We start from the raw sequence: 16215 nt of genomic DNA, 5'->3' as shown, positions 1-16215 counted from the left end.
TTGCAGCACCTAACTATGGTTATTTTGTTCACTGCAGTGCAAGAGAACAGGGGATACACATTGATGAAATGGTTCAGCAATTGAAGATTTCAAAGAACAAGCTCTAGTACGCTCTTTCTCCTTAAAACATATATCTCTCTTTACTCTGCAAATTTGTTGAGTTCATGAGTTTGCTTTTTTTTTTTTTTTTGGTGTTATTCAGTCATTGGAAGGTGATGGTTTAATATACTCAACAATTGATGAGTATCATCACTTGAAACATGTCGAGCTTTGAATGGATCACCAAAACCAACAGAATGTGTAAGGCTCATATGTTCTTGCCAATGACACAAAATAGTTTAGCTTCCTTTTTCCTCTCATGCTCAATCCTCTTCCTTCGTTGTCAATCACTCTTTCCTGTTTTGTTATTGTGTTTGATAAAGAGGAAGTGAAACTCTCTAAGGAACTGTGGAATCTCATACGCTTTAAGTCTATCACTGTTTCTTCCAGTGGAGAGTCACAAAGATGTTGATGAGAGAGGTCCATCAATTCACCAACTCGCATGGGATTCGAATGAGATGAAGAAGTGACATTGTAAACTTTGAGCTCTGGGACACCACAACCATGCTTTGCCATGGCTGCTATTGCAGCGTTCACAACCATGTCAACTGGTATAACGTCTAATAAAGCTTGAGAATCTCCCAAGAAGTCAGCAAGTTGGCCTTTGGCATAGGCCACTATGATTGGATTCTGTTTTTTTTTTTTTTTTTTTTTTTTAATTATTATTATTATTATTAAAAGCCAAGTGTTAATTTTCAGTTAAAAAAACACAAGCTAATCTATTATAGTTCCTTGTAAAAAAACAATTTTTAAACCTTAATCCTTGGATCCAGCCAGTGGAAGGCTCCTTGTAAGAGCTTTCGATAATACTAGGCCTTATGATCACCACAGGCAAATCTCCTCGATTGCTGTTAATTATAGTCTCCCCTATGGCTTTTGTGAATGTGTAACTGTTTTCCCACCCATAGTGTTGAGCTCTGTTTCTCATAACATAACAGACATATTATTTCAGATTTTGGTACATAAGATAAAAGCATAGTAGGTGTTGCGGAAAGTAAAAATTTCACGTGTATTGTCACCTTTCAAGCCGAGTTCTTTCAGTTTCTTGTTTTCTTCGCAGCCATGGAACTTTTTTACATCTTTGGAAGCTAGTTTTAGCTCTGATTCGATGTTCAAGTCAGAAGTTATGTTTTCTCCGATACAGTGAGGAGTTTCTAGTACTGTCCCCTCTTTCTTGCCAGTCACGTAAGCTACATATCCCCAAAAAAAAAAGTTTCTCAAAGTTCTCTACAAAAACCTCTTATACTCAGCCAAAACAATTTTAAAAACTCATACCAGTTGAAAAATGGAGGAAAAGTTTCAAATTTTTGCATTCTTTTCCGAAGCTTAAGAGCCTATCGGGTCCAAGAGCATTGACATTTAGGGCAGAGTCGTATCTGTTTCCGTTTGTTTGAATTAAAAGCAAAGTTATTAATTAATTTCTACGGTTAATTTGCAAGCAGTGAATAATCGAGCAAGAAGAAACAGAGGAAACACCTGTCGTCGAATGTTGTACGACCACCACAACTGATAATGACATCAATCTCCCCACTAATCAATCATGTCTGCTATTTAAGGTTCGATCCCTAGATTGTCTTCTCCAATGTCTCCAATTACTGAAATTAACTTGCTATTCCTGAAGGCTTCATAAGAGCTCCCGTGCATCTGCTTCAGAAGCTTGAACAGATCCGAGCTTATGATCTGTTTGAAAAATGAAAAAAGGGTACAAAAATGTGATAAGGAACCAAAATTAAAATGGTTGGGAATGAAAACGTTTAAAACAAACCTCATCGTAGAGTCTCTTGTTTGCTGATTCTCGATCCTTGGAACACATCAGAAAGAAGATCTTCCCAATCTCAGGACTTTCCCTCAACAATTTCTCAATCAACACTGCAACAAACAATTTATAACCCTAAAAGTAAGTTTAGTTGGATAAGAAGATGACTCTAATTTAGAGTTTTTACTTACCTTTGGCAAGAAACCTGTTGCACCAGTAACGAGATAGCTTTTTCCTCTTAAGAAACGGACGATTCCAATTCCGTCACTGTTAGGACCTGATTCTGCCTTAGGTTTCATTGACGACGTCGCAGCTTTCAAAGACGTCTGACGATAACAACACGAAGTTTGGACTCTAGGGGTACTAGTAGTCTGCGACCAACAACGAGCCAAGTAGCAGTTAGGTTTGCCGGTAAAATAGGAGAAGAAGCTGACACCATTCAATTTGACGGCGTTGCTCGTGGCGAGGAGATTACTGGAAACGAGAGTTGCAGATCGGCGGCGGCGTAGCATCTCCGCATCTCTCATCCGCCGCCGGCAGTTTTACTTCTCCTATGAAAATAGGCTTACAGTGTTGTTATTCCGCACGTGCTTAGTCCAAATGACTTAATGGGCCAAGTATGGGCGTTTTTCATTAAATTATAGCCCATTTGTATCTGTCATTAAAACACTTAAAAAGCACATATATAGGGAGGAATCCGAAGTTCATCAATTGTGCGATCAAGGGAAGTAAAAGTTACAAATTCTTTTTGGGATTGGAATTGGAATTGGAATTGGGGAAAGAAAAAGCGAAGATGAAGATGAAGATGAAGAAGAAGACGAAAGGAGGGAAGGCGATGAACCCTACCGATGTCTTCCGCAAAGAGCAACGACAGAAAGAACTGTTCCGTGTAAGTTAGGGTTTATTTATTTATTTTTTTTTTTTTGAACAATTCTATTAGGGATGCTTATTTGTAAAATCGAATTGCTGAATGGTTTTAGTTTTGGGTTGTTGTGAGCTTCTGGAGCTCTTGTTTATAACATGAAATTTTGAAAGACGTGCGCAGTATAAAGTTGTCATAGTTAGTGTTTTTGAACAAAGAGATTAATTTTTTCATTCTATGGCTTATAAATTTGTGAAATAATGTGTTTATTGCCTAGCTCTGTGGGTTAATTATACTTTTGTTTTTGCTAACGCAGAACAAGTTAGTGAGAGATAAAGTAAGAGAGGTGGGAATTTTGAAGAAAGATCCTGAACAAATCAAGGAACAGATCAGGAAACTCGATATGTCAAGTATGTCATCATCATCATTATCCTATAGTTTTAATTTGCAATGTCAATCAGCTTATAAGCCACTGACACGGAGGTTCTAATTGATTATGGTGTAGAGGCTGAAGGTGCTTTGGACAAAGCAAGGAAACATAAAAAGAGACAACTTGAAGATACATTGCAGATGGTTGTGAAGAAGAGGAAGGTATTATTTTCATTGGTTGATCTAAGCCTCAATTCCTTTTGGTTTCTTATTATGAGGAGTAAATTTTTGGAATTTAATGTCGTCTTATCCTTCTTTCTCTTGTGTTTTTTTTTTTTTTCTTTTTCTTTTTCCAGGAACATGAGGAGAAAATGAAGGAGCAGGGGAAGCCTACAACCTCTGTTATGTTCAGGTGAGTTGTTGGATTCTTTAGTTCTATCAATATTGACAGTTTAATATGAGATGCCCTTGGCTTCCTATGATTTATTATCTTGTTTCTTTTGTTTCTATATAGCCACCTACCCCAACAACGAAGAACTGGCGAGGAGGATGCAAGATCAAGGAACCTAACACCACAAGTACTTACTTAGCTTCTCTTCGTCTTTGTTTCTCTTTCCTGCTTTTAGATTTCCCTTACCTTACTATTGTATGATGACAGGATTCTGTTTATTATCATCCTACATTGAACCCGACTGGTGCCCCTCCCCCTGGAAAGCCACCCATGTATAAATCCTCAATAGGTACTCCTTTTCTTTTGTTAAATGCTTCTCTTTACCCATACAAAAAAAATTGTATTGTTTCCTACCTTCTTTCTCTTAAAAAGATTTGTTGATGTCGCAGGACCTGGAATCCCCTTAGATGGTGTTTCCTCTATCCGTGCTGCATCGTCTTCAAATACAGAGTCAGAAGATGCCGAAGTGACTGCTCCCCCGCCTCCACCTCTCGTAATAGATGGCAGTAGCCCAGGCTCTACTTTGCCTCTTCCACCTCCACCTCCGTTGCCTCCAAACCCTCCTGTTCCAACTACAGGACTTGCTTTTCCACCACCGCCGCCTGGTCCCCCACCAAATGAGCGGGTTTCGGTTCGTCCTCCTCTTCCGCCACCTCCTCCCCTGCCTCAATCTTCCCAACTACCTCCACCTGGACTTACTGGAAGTGAAACTGATAGTAATGTCCTTCCCTCATCAGATCAAACCTTCAGCGACCATAAGGTAATTTTGCACTGTTACTCATTCTAGAGTATATACCAATCCTAATGTGTGACTGATAGCTTTCATAAACTTTGAGGAAAATTTTTTTTTATAAGTTTGGACAAAGCAAGTTTGTGGATTATTAAAATTATGCATTAGGTTGCCAATAATCAAAAAATGTCTAATGAAAGTTACATATCAGAGAAAGATTAAAGCGAGATTTATTTTGTGTTCCCATCGTGCAGGTCTCTACTGTGACTTTTATCCCTCCTCCTCCGCCTGGGCTTCCCCAGAAACCTGTAAGCAATGGATCTGATGGTGGTCCATTAAATTCTGATACTACTAGTAGCAATCTTCAAGATGCTAACTTCTCAACAATGGTTACACCACCACTCTTACCTCAACAGCACCAACCAGCTTTACTCTCTAATTTACAGCCTGATCTTCTGCATCCAGGGATATTACACTTTCCACCGCTGCCTCCAGATATGTGTCCCCCTCCTGGACCCGCTCCTCATGGAATGTTGGGTCATCAAGGAGTCCCAAGGCTGCCTTATGCTCGACCACCTCCTATGATGAGACCGCCACTTCCTCGAGGACCGCCACCTAATGTTCAAGATGGACATGCAATGAGTAGGCCATATGTGCCACAAAAACCATCTTATGTAAAAGCTGCTGCTCCTACGGTTGTCAAGAGACCACTTGCTCAGCATACACCTGAGCTTACATCCATGGTGAGTGGACATGATTTACAATAATTAATAGTGCATAAAATATGGCCCGTTTATCTGTACATTCATTTGGATTCTGATTTGTTTTCTGATATTCAGGTCCTTGCATCAGTTCGGGTCAAAAGAGAGTCAGCAGCTACAACCAAACCAAAGCCAAACACTCTGAGAGCGAGCACCCTGGGATTTACACCAAGGACTATTACAACTTATGCTGCCCTGGTGAAGCCAGCGTCGGCCACCAACACATCAGCACCGTCAAAGCCACAGAGCATCGACGCCTCTTATTCTGCTTTCTTGGAGGATATGAAAGCTCTAGGAGCACTTGATGGCTAGAATAGAAGCTATGAGACTGCATAAGGAGATGAAGCAATTTCTTTATGGATCATATTATTAAAACATTTCAGTAGTAAAAAATGAAACTAGACGACCTCAATGATTGTAGATTCCACAGGAGAAGTAAAGATTGTTTATCTTCTTCACCTTTTGTATTCATTCACCAACTCTCAAGAGTTTGCCTCTCCTGATATATACAGCAACTCTGAAGAGTGCCTCTTAAAAGATGTTTTCAAGTAAAAGCTAAAACACTTTGAGAATATTTTGGGTTGGGTGACCATAGAAACGGACCTTCAGTTCGAATTTGGTTAAAGTATCAGAATCAAAATAGCATTATTTGATAAAGGGGAAAAAATGAATGTGAATGAATGATTTTTTTATTGTTTACAAGGATTCATTGACTACACAAAAACAGCAAAGGCGCTTATTTTCATGCAACAAAAGCTGTTCTCATTGGAAATATAATTCTTTTTCTCACGACCAAGCGATATAAACATAACAAAACAACGCAATGTTGTGTCATCTCAAGTTGCAGCAATGAGGTTTACCCGTCAAGACCAATTTGTCCCACAAACAGATCATCTGTCTAGGCGATTGGTAATGCGCTGTTAAGTAATTCTCTATGCAACCAAACTGGCAGAATTTAAAGCTGTGCACATAATCCACAGACTTCACGCTGTTGTTGAATTGTTCCACCCACATTCCCATGCTCACGTCTTCCATTTTGAATAACTAAACCAGAATGAAAATGATGTATATTGCACATCACATAGTTATTAATTGTCTCTAATACTCTTTTTAAAGCAAAGATGATTGGTTACCCTTAGTTTGTGTTGCTCAAACTCCTTTACGATGAAGCGGGAGATATCTCTTGACAGTATGTAGCCAGGACCATTGGCATAAGGTGGATAATCTTCCTCAGGCCATTCCTGTAGAACTCGTTGAATAAATTGAGTAAGAGTTTGAGTTTTTTTACATCTCTGGAACAAAGAAGCAAAATACCGGATTTATCATTTTTCTTGTTCTTTAAATATTACCTCATATGAAACAGCCCATTTCCCTTGTCGAAGAGGCTTGTGATAATAATTGATGTTGCCAACGTACAAGCTTCTATCCGTAGGTGTTTTCTTCGCTTCCCTGAGAACCGCATCTATGCGGACAAATGTGTCATCGTCACACTTCATAACGTATTTGGTCGCCAACTGATAAGCCTACAAACCAAAATGTTGAATCACTGAAAAAATGACACCAAATTTGTTGATTTGTTGATTTGTTGATTCTTAGAATAAAAACCTCACCCCATACTCGCAGATTGCAACAGTTTTCAGAACGACCAGGTCATAGCTGTCCATGTAAGGTACTATAACTATGTCCCCAAATAATTCAGCTTCCTTCTTTAGCTCCACATTGACTGACTTCCTCGAGTGCTACGTTTATACCAAACACTCAGGCCTCAGCATCAATTTGTTTGGAAAAGTTACTGATTCCAACCCTTATCAAGAAGAATTAAACGACTAGCCACTACGCTAAACTTACCAATGCCACAAAGAACCGAGCAACTACTTTGGAAGATTTGATGAGTTTATGCTGCATCCAAGACTTCCTGACGGCCATCCGCTCAGCAAAATGGTTACCCGCAGAAAGAACACCAATGAATAATTCAACTTCTTCATCATGTATTGATGGGGCCTGCCAGTTGCTTGAGAGCTCAAGATACCTCTGAGGAGCAAAACTAGGGTGCGAGGTTGGGAGAGAGCCAGCAAAAACAGAGTCAACATCTATATCCCCAGTAACAGTTAGACCAGTAGCATCTTCAAGTGTAAAACCCTTCATATAGCCAAAAAGCACACACAAATAAATATCATTTTCTGATCTTATATTACTGCTCAAAAAAGCAATTCAAAGAGTGTTCTGAAGCATCACTTACAGTTCGAAAAGGAAAGGATGTGACATGCCTCCCATCAACACTAACGTGATAACCCTCCAATCCAGCAGTTAGTGTAAGCACGAAGAGCTTCTCCTCAGTGAATGGAAATGGCCATTCTACAGTTACTTTCTTACTCCGACGTATAAACCGACTAAGCCACCATGTTGCCTTGTTATGCTCTTCTTTAGAAGATATACCATTTTCTCCAACCCATTTCTCACACTTAACCTGACCATCAACTGTGAAACAAAGATCACTCTATGAACCTTTGTCTGCAACTCAAGCAACTCTAACTACTAATCAAGTAAGACAGTACATTGAACTCACCTGTTTCTTCATCATCACTAGATCTCCAACCTTCACATCTTTGAGCCGAGCTCCACTGCATCCTGTAACAAGTGTTCTGCTCAATCACAGGCTTACCACTCCAATCACCTTTAAGCCTTGGATTAAAGTGAAGAATCCGAGGTGGATCTTCCCCTTCTACTGCCTTCAACCCCTGCAGCTCCAACATAAACTGTGAAACCTTCACAGCTTCATCTTCTTCCTTCAACATTGTTATCTTCGGGTCCATCTCTGAGTGAGCATAGCGTGGCTTCGCCACCAACGTGATGTGTGATCCCAAAGCTAACCCACAAGGAAGCTCAATGAGGTTCCCACGAGCCAAAAGATCCGACCCGGATAACGAAACAGAGAGCGGGCAAGAACTCGAGCCATGTTTCTTCTTCTCCTCCTCCTCCTTGAAAGCTTTCAAGGTTTTCCCAGATTCAAGCTCTTCCCATAGCTTCCCACCAACTTCCCAAGCTACCTTGGCCGATTCATGGAGCTCAAAGGACTCATTTTTACTACTCGGGTCGAATCTTTCCGGGTCATAATTCAACCCGGATATAATCCGTACCGTTCTTCTCAGTTCTGAGCTAACCAGAGCTCGAGCAGGCGCTTCCGATTCCGTTTCTCGGTAGATTAAGCTCCTGAAGGGACGACCCGGAGCTGGCCTCTCTTGCAAATCCCACTCGCTAAGGAGCTTCTCGGGTCGGGTCAACCGATCCTGTGATAAAGTATTGAACCCGTTTCTGTAGACGACGGGGATTTCGAGCGTGGTGACTAGAAGTATGTACAGTAGTAGACCAACCACCATTAGTATCTGAACCCATCTCTTCTTGCTGAAAGAAACGAACATTACGAAATTTTCAGTCTTGTTCGGTTTTGATAGCTTCGAGTTCCTCATTGCTTACTTTTTTTTTTTTCTCGAATTATCCACATAAATCAAAAATCAAGAACGGATTCAAATCAATTTCACAGTGAACTGATTTGAAGAGATGATGATGAACAAGTTTGTTTATTCAGAACTTGAAAATATATGCCTTCTTCATTACTACTACTACGGACTGATGCTGACATTTACATAAACTTTTTTAAAAATATTTTTTCAAAATTTAAAGATTGTTGGATTTCTCTTTCTCAACGGCATTATTTTAAAAACCGTAGCCATAAAATGTTTTTATTTATTTAATAATTGAGGAAAAATAGTGTTTACATCTCCTCTGGGCTCTAGGCTCTAGGCTCTAGGCTTTCTTTTGTTTATTGAATAGTTATGGGCTTATTTTTGGGCTTTCAGCGGCCTAATTTCGTAGTTTGTGGTTTATTAATAGAGTTTACTTTTAAAAAAAAACGACGCACGTTTCTCACCTCCCAGAGCAAAACGTCATGCAAGTCGAAACCCCATCGTCATATGACCATGGAAACAGAACGAAACGGCGAATCCGACGAACGGAAGCCCCGAAGAAGACGATGGTGGCGATATCAATGTACAGAGGCAACCTCCACAAGGTTCCCGACGTGAAACGCGAGTGGAGGATGCCGGACCATAATCTCTCTAGAAAGGATTTCAAATCTCTCCTTCATCGCCGTAAACGAGCCCTTTCTCGTCTCCCCGTCGATTCCAACCCTAACGCGAACCTTGCCGTCAAGACTGAATTGGTTACCGATCAGGAGGATCCGATTCTTCTTCCATCTGGAGAGAACGGTTCTTCTGGGAAGCAGAAGCTAGTTGAGGTGAAGAGAGAGGAGGTTTGTGGGAATCAGGTTAGGGAAGATGAGAACGACAGAGGTTTTGAAGGAACTAGACCAGACGGTGGAGATCTTCCCGGAGGAGTGACGGAATCGAAGGAAGCTGATAATGTCCCACAGGAGGATGCGGCCAACGAGAAGGTTGAGGTATGTTTAGGTTCCTTTGATTTCAACTTTTTATTGATCCTACTATGGGATTTTTGAGTAGAAATTAGCTGATTTGAAGCTGAAAATATCATGTTCATTGAGAGATTTGTGGTGAGCTAGGTGAAGTAGATAGGAATATTGGGAAAACTATATCAGTTTAGGTGAATTTATCAATATTAGTTGCGGATTTGTTGAATTGTAGTAGAATAGCCACTGTTGAAGCGAAGCCGCCATTGTTACAAGCTTTGACGTGTGTCTTCAAGTAGTTAAAGTTGCATTGATGGATGTTGTTGTCACGTAACAAGTCTTATAGATGAAACAATTAGCCGCAACAGACTTACCAATATGGGTCTTTGTTGTTATATGTGAAGTTGTTTTGTTTTCCTGTGTTGTAGATGCCATCAATCAAAAAGTCTATAGCTTTAATGTTTTGCGTTCGTGACTGTATTCTCTCTTTGCGAAACAGGCAATTGAAACAATCGAAAAAGTACCAACCGAAATAGAGATTAAAAGGAAAGAACTGGAGGACAGATTACAAGTGTTGAATGCAAAGAAACACAATCTAGTACAAGTGCTTAAGCAGGTCAGTCCCAGTGTCTCTGCTCTTCTCTCTATATAAAGTTTCAGCTCTATATATCAATATGGATGTAATAATAGATGTGAAATTAATTAACGGATACACGCAGATATTAAATGCTGAGGAAGAATTGAAAAGACGCAGCTACATGCAACAGCAAGGAACAACAGCAGCGACTCGTCCTGCTCTTCCACTCCATGTGGATGTCTCTAATGACTCGGGAGGTAATGCTGGTGCTCAAATGGAAGGTGGAGAAACCGATGATGCAGCAAATCATAATAATGCTCAAACTCGTACTGTGCAACGTCTTTGTGGTGCTTCTTCGTCATCAGAATCTCCTCTCAGAAGAGCAGCAGCCTTTTCACAGCACAATATGGTAAATTTTCAATTCTCCTTCATCTTATACAACAATATAAACAAACTACTTAGAATCATTGGATCCAAAATAAAACCTGGGCTCTATTTTCTTCTTGCTCAATCTCTTGTTTTGGATTCACATAGATATGATGATTGGTTATTGTTACTGTTTCCCAGGTTCCACATACTTCTCGATGGAGCCCACGAGTGGCTCCCTCTCAACATGGTGCTGCAGTCACTGTCTCTGCATCTGGAACAAACTACATTGCTTCATCTCCTTCACCAGCTGGTTCTGGTGGCACTTCTGTTTTCAGAGAATCACGGCTTCAGAGTCCATGGAATTAGCAGCTTCTCCTATGCCTTTTTGTTTTTCGTAGCTGTAACGTGTTCATATTGATTGATGTATAAATCAGACTCATCCATATCTTATTAGTATTACTGCAAAGTGCAAACTAATATAATAAGGAAGAATCACCGTTTCTCGAAGGGTCATTGTTTTTTTTTTCACGTATATGAACAAATCCCAAAAGCTCTTTTTATCGCACAATCAAACCTATGAGCATCTGCACCATATACTACTAATTCCAAGATATTGTATATATCTTCATTTTGAGGATGGAGCCGATCGCCAGATACAAACGCTGAATCGCGATCCTGAATCTTAATTGATGACCATCCCGGCTCTTTGATCACGCCTTTAGATTTCATATCTCTCCTTACCTTTGCAGCTTCTTCCAAGTTCCCTGTGCCTGAATATATATTGGCTAGTGTTACAAGTGCAGTTGCAGAAGTAGGATCCAGCTCTAGAATCCTCTCGGCCGCCCTTCTCCCACGTTCAGTGTCTCCTTTGGCCCTACACGCAATGAGAAGTGTGGTCCAGACTACATCGTCCTTCTTCCATGGCATGTCATTGATCATCTTCTCTGCATCACTTAGCCTTCCTGCTCTACATAACAGATCAACCATACAACCATAATGTTCCTTGGCTGGTCTCATATTATACTTCTCTTGCATCAAGTTGAAATAGTCAAAACCAAGGTCAAGCTGTCCCGAATGAGTGCAGGCGGTGAGAACGCTGATGAAAGTTACAGAGTCAGGTCTAAAACCAACCTTTAGACTCTTCTCAAACAGATCAATAGCTTCTTTGCTCTTTCCATGTTCTGCATATCCATTGATCATAGCTGTCAAGGAAACAATATCATCTCTATCTGTTTCTTCGAATATTTTTGAAGCTTCTTTGATACTTCCGCACTTCGAGTACATATTAATCAGACTACTACGAACCGTGGGGTTCTGTTCTAGACCAAGATAAAGAGCAAGAACGTGAACTTGTCTGCCTCCCTCAAGAACTGTCATGTTTCCTGAAACACTCAACAAACTAGCAAGAGCAAAATCCGTTGGTTTTGTCCCCGCTTGTCTCATCCATGAGAAATACTTAAAAGATTCTTCTCCAAAACCGGCTTGAGAGTATCCTCCAATAATCGTGCTCCACGAAATAATGTCCCTGCATCTCATTCCTTGAAACAAAACAGAAGCAGAATCTAACTTCCCACATGTTGAATACATCTTCATCATCGAGTTACTCACTGACAAAGAATCACCTAGACCTAGTGAGAATACATTACAGTGGAGCTGCTCGCCCCACACAAGTCTAGAAAGACTCGCACACGCAGAAAAAATCGACGCAAAAGTTTGTTCATTAGGAGGTACTCGAGAATTTCTCATATTTATAAACGTATCCACAGCTTTTTCTTCTTGCCCCATTTGATTGTAAGCTACGATAAGGCTTGTCCACGAAAAGACATCCTTGTCACTGATATTTCCAAACAAACAAAGTCCGTCCTGCATTTCCCCACATTTAGTATACATGGTAGCGAGCGAGTTAGCCACACAGAGAGTATCATCAAAGCCTCTCACTACCACATGAGTATGAATCTCCTTACCATATTTAACTTGACGTAAACCAGCACAAGCCTTCAAGGCACTAGCAAATGTAAAAGTATCAGATGGTTCATTCAGTCTCATCATATTCGAAAAGTACATAAGCCCTTCCTTGTAACGACCAGCGAGAACCAAACCCGTTATGACTGTTGTCCACGTAACAGCGTTTCTAAAAGGCATCTCACTAAAAACTCTGCAACTCTTGTCCATCTTCCCAATTCTCTTGTACATCTCAACCAAAGAACTTCCCACGAATACAGAGCTGAGAAGCCAAGTCTTCACCGCGTAAGCATGTAAAGATTCTCCATACACAATGTTGGAACTTTGACCACAAGCCTTGAGTGCAACACTTAGCACAGAGGTATCAGGTGAGACGACAGCAGGATCAACAACACGACGCATAGAGGAGAACAAAAGCAGTGCTTCGTCAGAGTCGTTAGCAGTCACGTATCCCTTAATGATGGCTGTCCATGACACAACATCTCTGTGTGGCATTTTATCAAACACTTGGCGAGCATCTCGTAAATTCCCGGCGTTGACGAGACTTCGAAGGTGATTCGAGATACGGTTCTCCAACACCGGTTCCTCCAGTAATGAAATCGAAGCTGTACAAAACCGTTGGATCGTGCCGCCGTTTCTCACACTCAAAATCATGTCTTTAGTTTTTTTTATTCACCTGTAGAAAACAAAACATTGATCAGTTGACAGAAGAAGAGTCCAGTCAAATTTAACGTAAAACGGCACGTCGTCCTTTACAGAGAGAGAGTCTTGGATGCTAAAAACGGCACGGTGTCCGGTTACAATGTCCTCTTTGAGATTTTTTTTGGATAAAGTGATTTTTGGATACAGTGACTGATTGATTTATCCAAAAACCCAAACGGTAACGCTAAGCTTCTCCCGTTCTCCGTATTCCCAAGGTTCTACTCCGATGTCGGATCCGGAGCTCGTAATGGATCCTCCGGTAGTGAACGAGTCATCCTTCTCTGAGATTTGGCCATTCTCAGTGAACTATGGTATCCAATTACCGCTTAATTTGGGCCAAGACTTCACTTGTCGAAGCGAATTATTCGGGTATTCCGGTAACAGTTACATATCGGCGGCTGAGGAGTCTACGGTGACGGACCTAACCGGAGGAGGAAGAAAGAGACGACCTTTGACCAGCGTTACTCGATTGGTGAGCTTTGTTTACATTTCATCACTTGGCTTAAGCTGGTTCTCAATTTCACAGTGTTAGCTTGGGATCTAGGATTAGTTGATGGTAAAGTAGATAACTTTAATTAGACGTAATTCTCTGGAATTGATCTTTATATAAATATGACTAGTTGATTCCATATGCTCATCTTAATGGTTGTTGCTGTGACTATGAGTAATTAGTTTATTATGTTAGTACAAGTGATGATTTTGAACTCAATGGTTGTGTATGTGTGTAAATTTGAGCAGAAAGAATCAAGGAAGAAGAAAATGAAAGTTTGTGGATCTGAAGGAGAAACTGAGGATGGTTTGAGACCTGAAGATGAAACAAGTTCTGGTGGTGGAGGCAAAGAAACAGAAGAAAAGAGTCCGGCAAAGGATTATATTCACGTGAGAGCAAGACGAGGACAAGCTACTGACCGGCACAGTCTAGCAGAGCGAGTATGTTCCTAAATTTAACCTTTATATGACAACAAAGATTACGGCTTTCATGATAGAACAACACCTTCATTGTTTGGTAACAAAATGTTAGGTTTGAGTCTTTTGACAGGGGTTTATTACAGTTTTTTTTTTCCTTTTGTTACTCATAGCAGTGTTATGTTCAACGTTTTATCTGTATACTGTTTATCTACAGCACGGTTTTATTCCACAGGCTAGAAGAGAAAAGATCAGTGAGAGGATGAAGTTTCTTCAGGATTTGATTCCAGGATGTAATAAGGTACCTACTAATAATAATCCTTTTGTCTTGCTCCTGTCCTGTACATGAAAATGCACTTGCTTCATATTCATTGCACCTGCTGTTTTACAATTGAAGCCACTGTTACTTTATGCTTTAACACCTTCGGAAATATTTATGAGAATGCTTCTATGATTCAGATCATAGGCAAAGCTCTTGTGCTTGATGAGATTATCAATTATATTCAGTCGTTGCAACGGCAAGTTGAGGTATGGTAGTCATTTCTGTGTACTTTATATCTTTCTTCTAAATGCTGCACCTATTATTATTGTTAGGCTATAATAACGAATTTGGATGCAGTTTCTATCGATGAAGTTAGAAGTCGTTAATTCAGATGTGAGCAGTGGTCCGGAAGTAGGAATGTTCGCTTCTGGAGATGTAAGCCTCAAACTCCTTTCTTTGGAAATTCTTACGATGCTACTAAAATTACAGTACTTAGTAATTGTTGATCATAAGGTTTCACCACCAATACTAAATTTGCTGGCAAATATCAATCTTTATACTCTGTTGTCAATACAGTTCCGTGGTCCATATAGTAGTTTGGTTCTCTTACAAACGTATGATTTCGTTGTTTGTTCATCTGTGGCTATTGGTTGGATAGAATTAACTGATCTTCATAACAAAAGTCAGCCTACAAACTTGCTTGATCTTTGGGATCAAAAAGAGCCACTGACTTTTGCATGAGTTATTGGTGTTGTATTTTACAGCTTAATACTCTGCCGATTGAGGTTCGTCGAACATTGTTCGATCAACAAGAAGCTGACAAAGCCCTAGGGTCTCAACCGGACTGGCTCCATATGAGAATTGATGAAAACTTCGAACGAACTGCGTGATTGATCTTCTTAAGGGTTGTGTCTTATGTGTAGAAATTAGCAGATTGTACTATAGAAAAATGCAGGTTGCAGGTTTGTGTAAAGAACAAAAGATCAAATAAGAATAACTCTCTTATTATTAGCTCTAGAAAATCTCTCAAAACTAAAGCTCTCTCACAATTGTTCTCTCTCAAACTCTTAATCTCTATATGTTAATGTCATAGCTCGACATACATATATATAACAAAACAGTCCTAGTTCTACTAGGAAAACACCAAATAGAGTTTGATCCTTATCCATTCACTAATCATAACTTGATTAGGAATGCTCTGCCTTTTCCTTCTTTAAGTTCTTCTCAAGCTTAAACCAACATTCTCCCCTTTAAGCTTGACTTCACTCTTCACAACTCTAACTCCAATAAGGTCTCTCATTTCTTCGAACTTAATCCTCCCAAGAGCTTTAGTCAATATGTCAGCTTTCTGCTCGCTTCCTGGAACATGTTCTACCTCGATCAATCCACTCTCGACACATTCTCTTATAAAATGGAACCGCCTATGTATATGTTTACTGCGACCATGAAACACAGGATTCTTTGTTAATGCAATTGCAGACTGATTGTCGAGACGTATTGTCACCTTTTCACATGGAGCTCCGGTAACTTCACTAAGCAGTTCTTGTAACCAAATGGCCTGTTTTGCCGCCTCTGTTCCAGCCATAAATTCAGCCTCACAAGAAAATAAGGCTATGACTTCTTGCTTCTGTGAACACCAAGTTATCGGACTTTCTCCTAAGTAAAATATATGTCCAGAAGTGCTTTTGCCATCATCTGGATCGACATTGTGACTACTGTCACTATATCCTATCAGTTTTGGTATCTTTGTTCTCCCAAATGTTAAACCGTGTTCTGTAGTTCCCTTTAAGTACCTCAAACATTGTTTCATAGCTGCTCCATGAGATTCTCTAGGACTCTGCATATATCTACTTAGAACTCCAACACAAAAGGATAAATCAGGTCGTGTATGGAGCAAGTAGCGAAGACATCCCACGTTTTTCCTGTATATTGTTGCATCAATCTCTTTCTCATTCTCTGCTTTAGACAACTTTAGTCCAACCTCCA

General features: G+C 40.1%; 5 protein-coding genes and 2 pseudogenes across 12 annotated transcripts; 3 read left to right on the top strand and 4 right to left on the bottom strand.

Moving 5' to 3' along the window:
* Positions 1-279: 279 nt before the first annotated feature.
* LOC147942627 (fatty acyl-CoA reductase 6, chloroplastic pseudogene) lies at positions 280-642 on the bottom strand (annotated as a pseudogene).
* Positions 643-732: 90 nt separating this feature from the next.
* Positions 733-2119, bottom strand: LOC104698947 (fatty acyl-CoA reductase 6, chloroplastic-like; the record flags this gene model as incomplete). Its single annotated transcript, XM_087456137.1, is given in 7 exon segments — positions 733-1016; positions 1119-1289; positions 1375-1475; positions 1576-1637; positions 1639-1779; positions 1865-1968; positions 2047-2119. Coding segments are annotated over 7 exon segments (702 nt in total), but the record flags the coding sequence as incomplete, so codon positions are not given.
* A 421-nt stretch (positions 2120-2540) lies between these two features.
* LOC104790997 (protein EARLY FLOWERING 5) lies at positions 2541-5600 on the top strand. Of its 3 annotated transcripts, none has more exons than XR_015559068.1 (10): positions 2550-2744; positions 3034-3127; positions 3223-3308; positions 3443-3498; positions 3601-3664; positions 3745-3826; positions 3927-4297; positions 4522-4575; positions 4733-5010; positions 5107-5600. XR_015559068.1 is itself a non-coding variant. In XM_010516799.3 (9 exons), exons 1-9 carry the CDS (start codon positions 2649-2651, stop codon positions 5338-5340), a joined length of 1572 nt encoding a protein of 523 aa, XP_010515101.1. In that variant the 5' UTR covers positions 2541-2648; the 3' UTR covers positions 5341-5600. The 3 variants fall into 3 exon arrangements, 1 of the variants encoding a protein (XP_010515101.1); XR_015559067.1 differs by having other exon boundaries at positions 4522-4656; XM_010516799.3 differs by having other exon boundaries at positions 2541-2744; positions 4522-5010.
* Positions 5601-5695: 95 nt separating this feature from the next.
* Positions 5696-9550, bottom strand: LOC104790995 (hydroxyproline O-galactosyltransferase GALT6-like). 2 transcript variants are annotated; one of them, XM_087453052.1, is made up of 8 exons: positions 8957-9550; positions 7595-8430; positions 7268-7506; positions 6877-7167; positions 6639-6767; positions 6378-6551; positions 6162-6269; positions 5696-6072 (listed from the first exon to the last, which is right to left on the bottom strand). In XM_087453052.1, exons 1-8 carry the CDS (start codon positions 8974-8976, stop codon positions 5860-5862), a joined length of 2010 nt encoding a protein of 669 aa, XP_087309178.1. In that variant the 5' UTR covers positions 8977-9550; the 3' UTR covers positions 5696-5859. The 2 variants fall into 2 exon arrangements, with proteins under 2 accessions (XP_087309178.1, XP_010515098.1); XM_010516796.3 differs by lacking the exon at positions 8957-9550 and having other exon boundaries at positions 7595-8753.
* Positions 8975-10904, top strand: LOC104790996 (uncharacterized). Its single transcript, XM_010516798.3, has 4 exons — positions 8975-9484; positions 9951-10067; positions 10171-10437; positions 10596-10904. The coding sequence occupies exons 1-4, from the start codon at positions 8975-8977 to the stop codon at positions 10761-10763; spliced, it is 1062 nt and encodes a 353-aa protein (XP_010515100.1). The 3' UTR covers positions 10764-10904.
* LOC104790994 (putative pentatricopeptide repeat-containing protein At3g47840 pseudogene) lies at positions 9955-13105 on the bottom strand (annotated as a pseudogene). Its single transcript, XR_015559066.1, has one exon. The product of XR_015559066.1 is annotated as a putative pentatricopeptide repeat-containing protein At3g47840 pseudogene (transcript).
* Positions 13106-13200: 95 nt separating this feature from the next.
* Positions 13201-15251, top strand: LOC104790993 (transcription factor bHLH79). Of its 4 annotated transcripts, none has more exons than XM_010516793.3 (6): positions 13201-13533; positions 13800-13991; positions 14203-14268; positions 14427-14495; positions 14587-14664; positions 14994-15251. In XM_010516793.3, the coding sequence occupies exons 1-6, from the start codon at positions 13288-13290 to the stop codon at positions 15117-15119; spliced, it is 777 nt and encodes a 258-aa protein (XP_010515095.1). In that variant the 5' UTR covers positions 13201-13287; the 3' UTR covers positions 15120-15251. The 4 variants fall into 4 exon arrangements, with proteins under 4 accessions (XP_010515095.1, XP_087309180.1, XP_010515094.1 ...); XM_087453054.1 differs by having other exon boundaries at positions 14185-14268; XM_010516792.3 differs by lacking the exon at positions 14994-15251 and having other exon boundaries at positions 14587-14987.
* Positions 15252-16215: the final 964 nt, after the last annotated feature.

This window comes from Camelina sativa, chromosome 6 (genome assembly GCF_030686135.1).
Source record: "Camelina sativa cultivar CO46 ecotype springtype chromosome 6, ASM3068613v1".
NCBI lineage: Eukaryota > Viridiplantae > Streptophyta > Magnoliopsida > Brassicales > Brassicaceae > Camelina > Camelina sativa.
The sequence above is the reverse complement of the archived record's forward strand: the minus strand, read 5'-3'. Positions and strand labels throughout refer to the sequence as shown.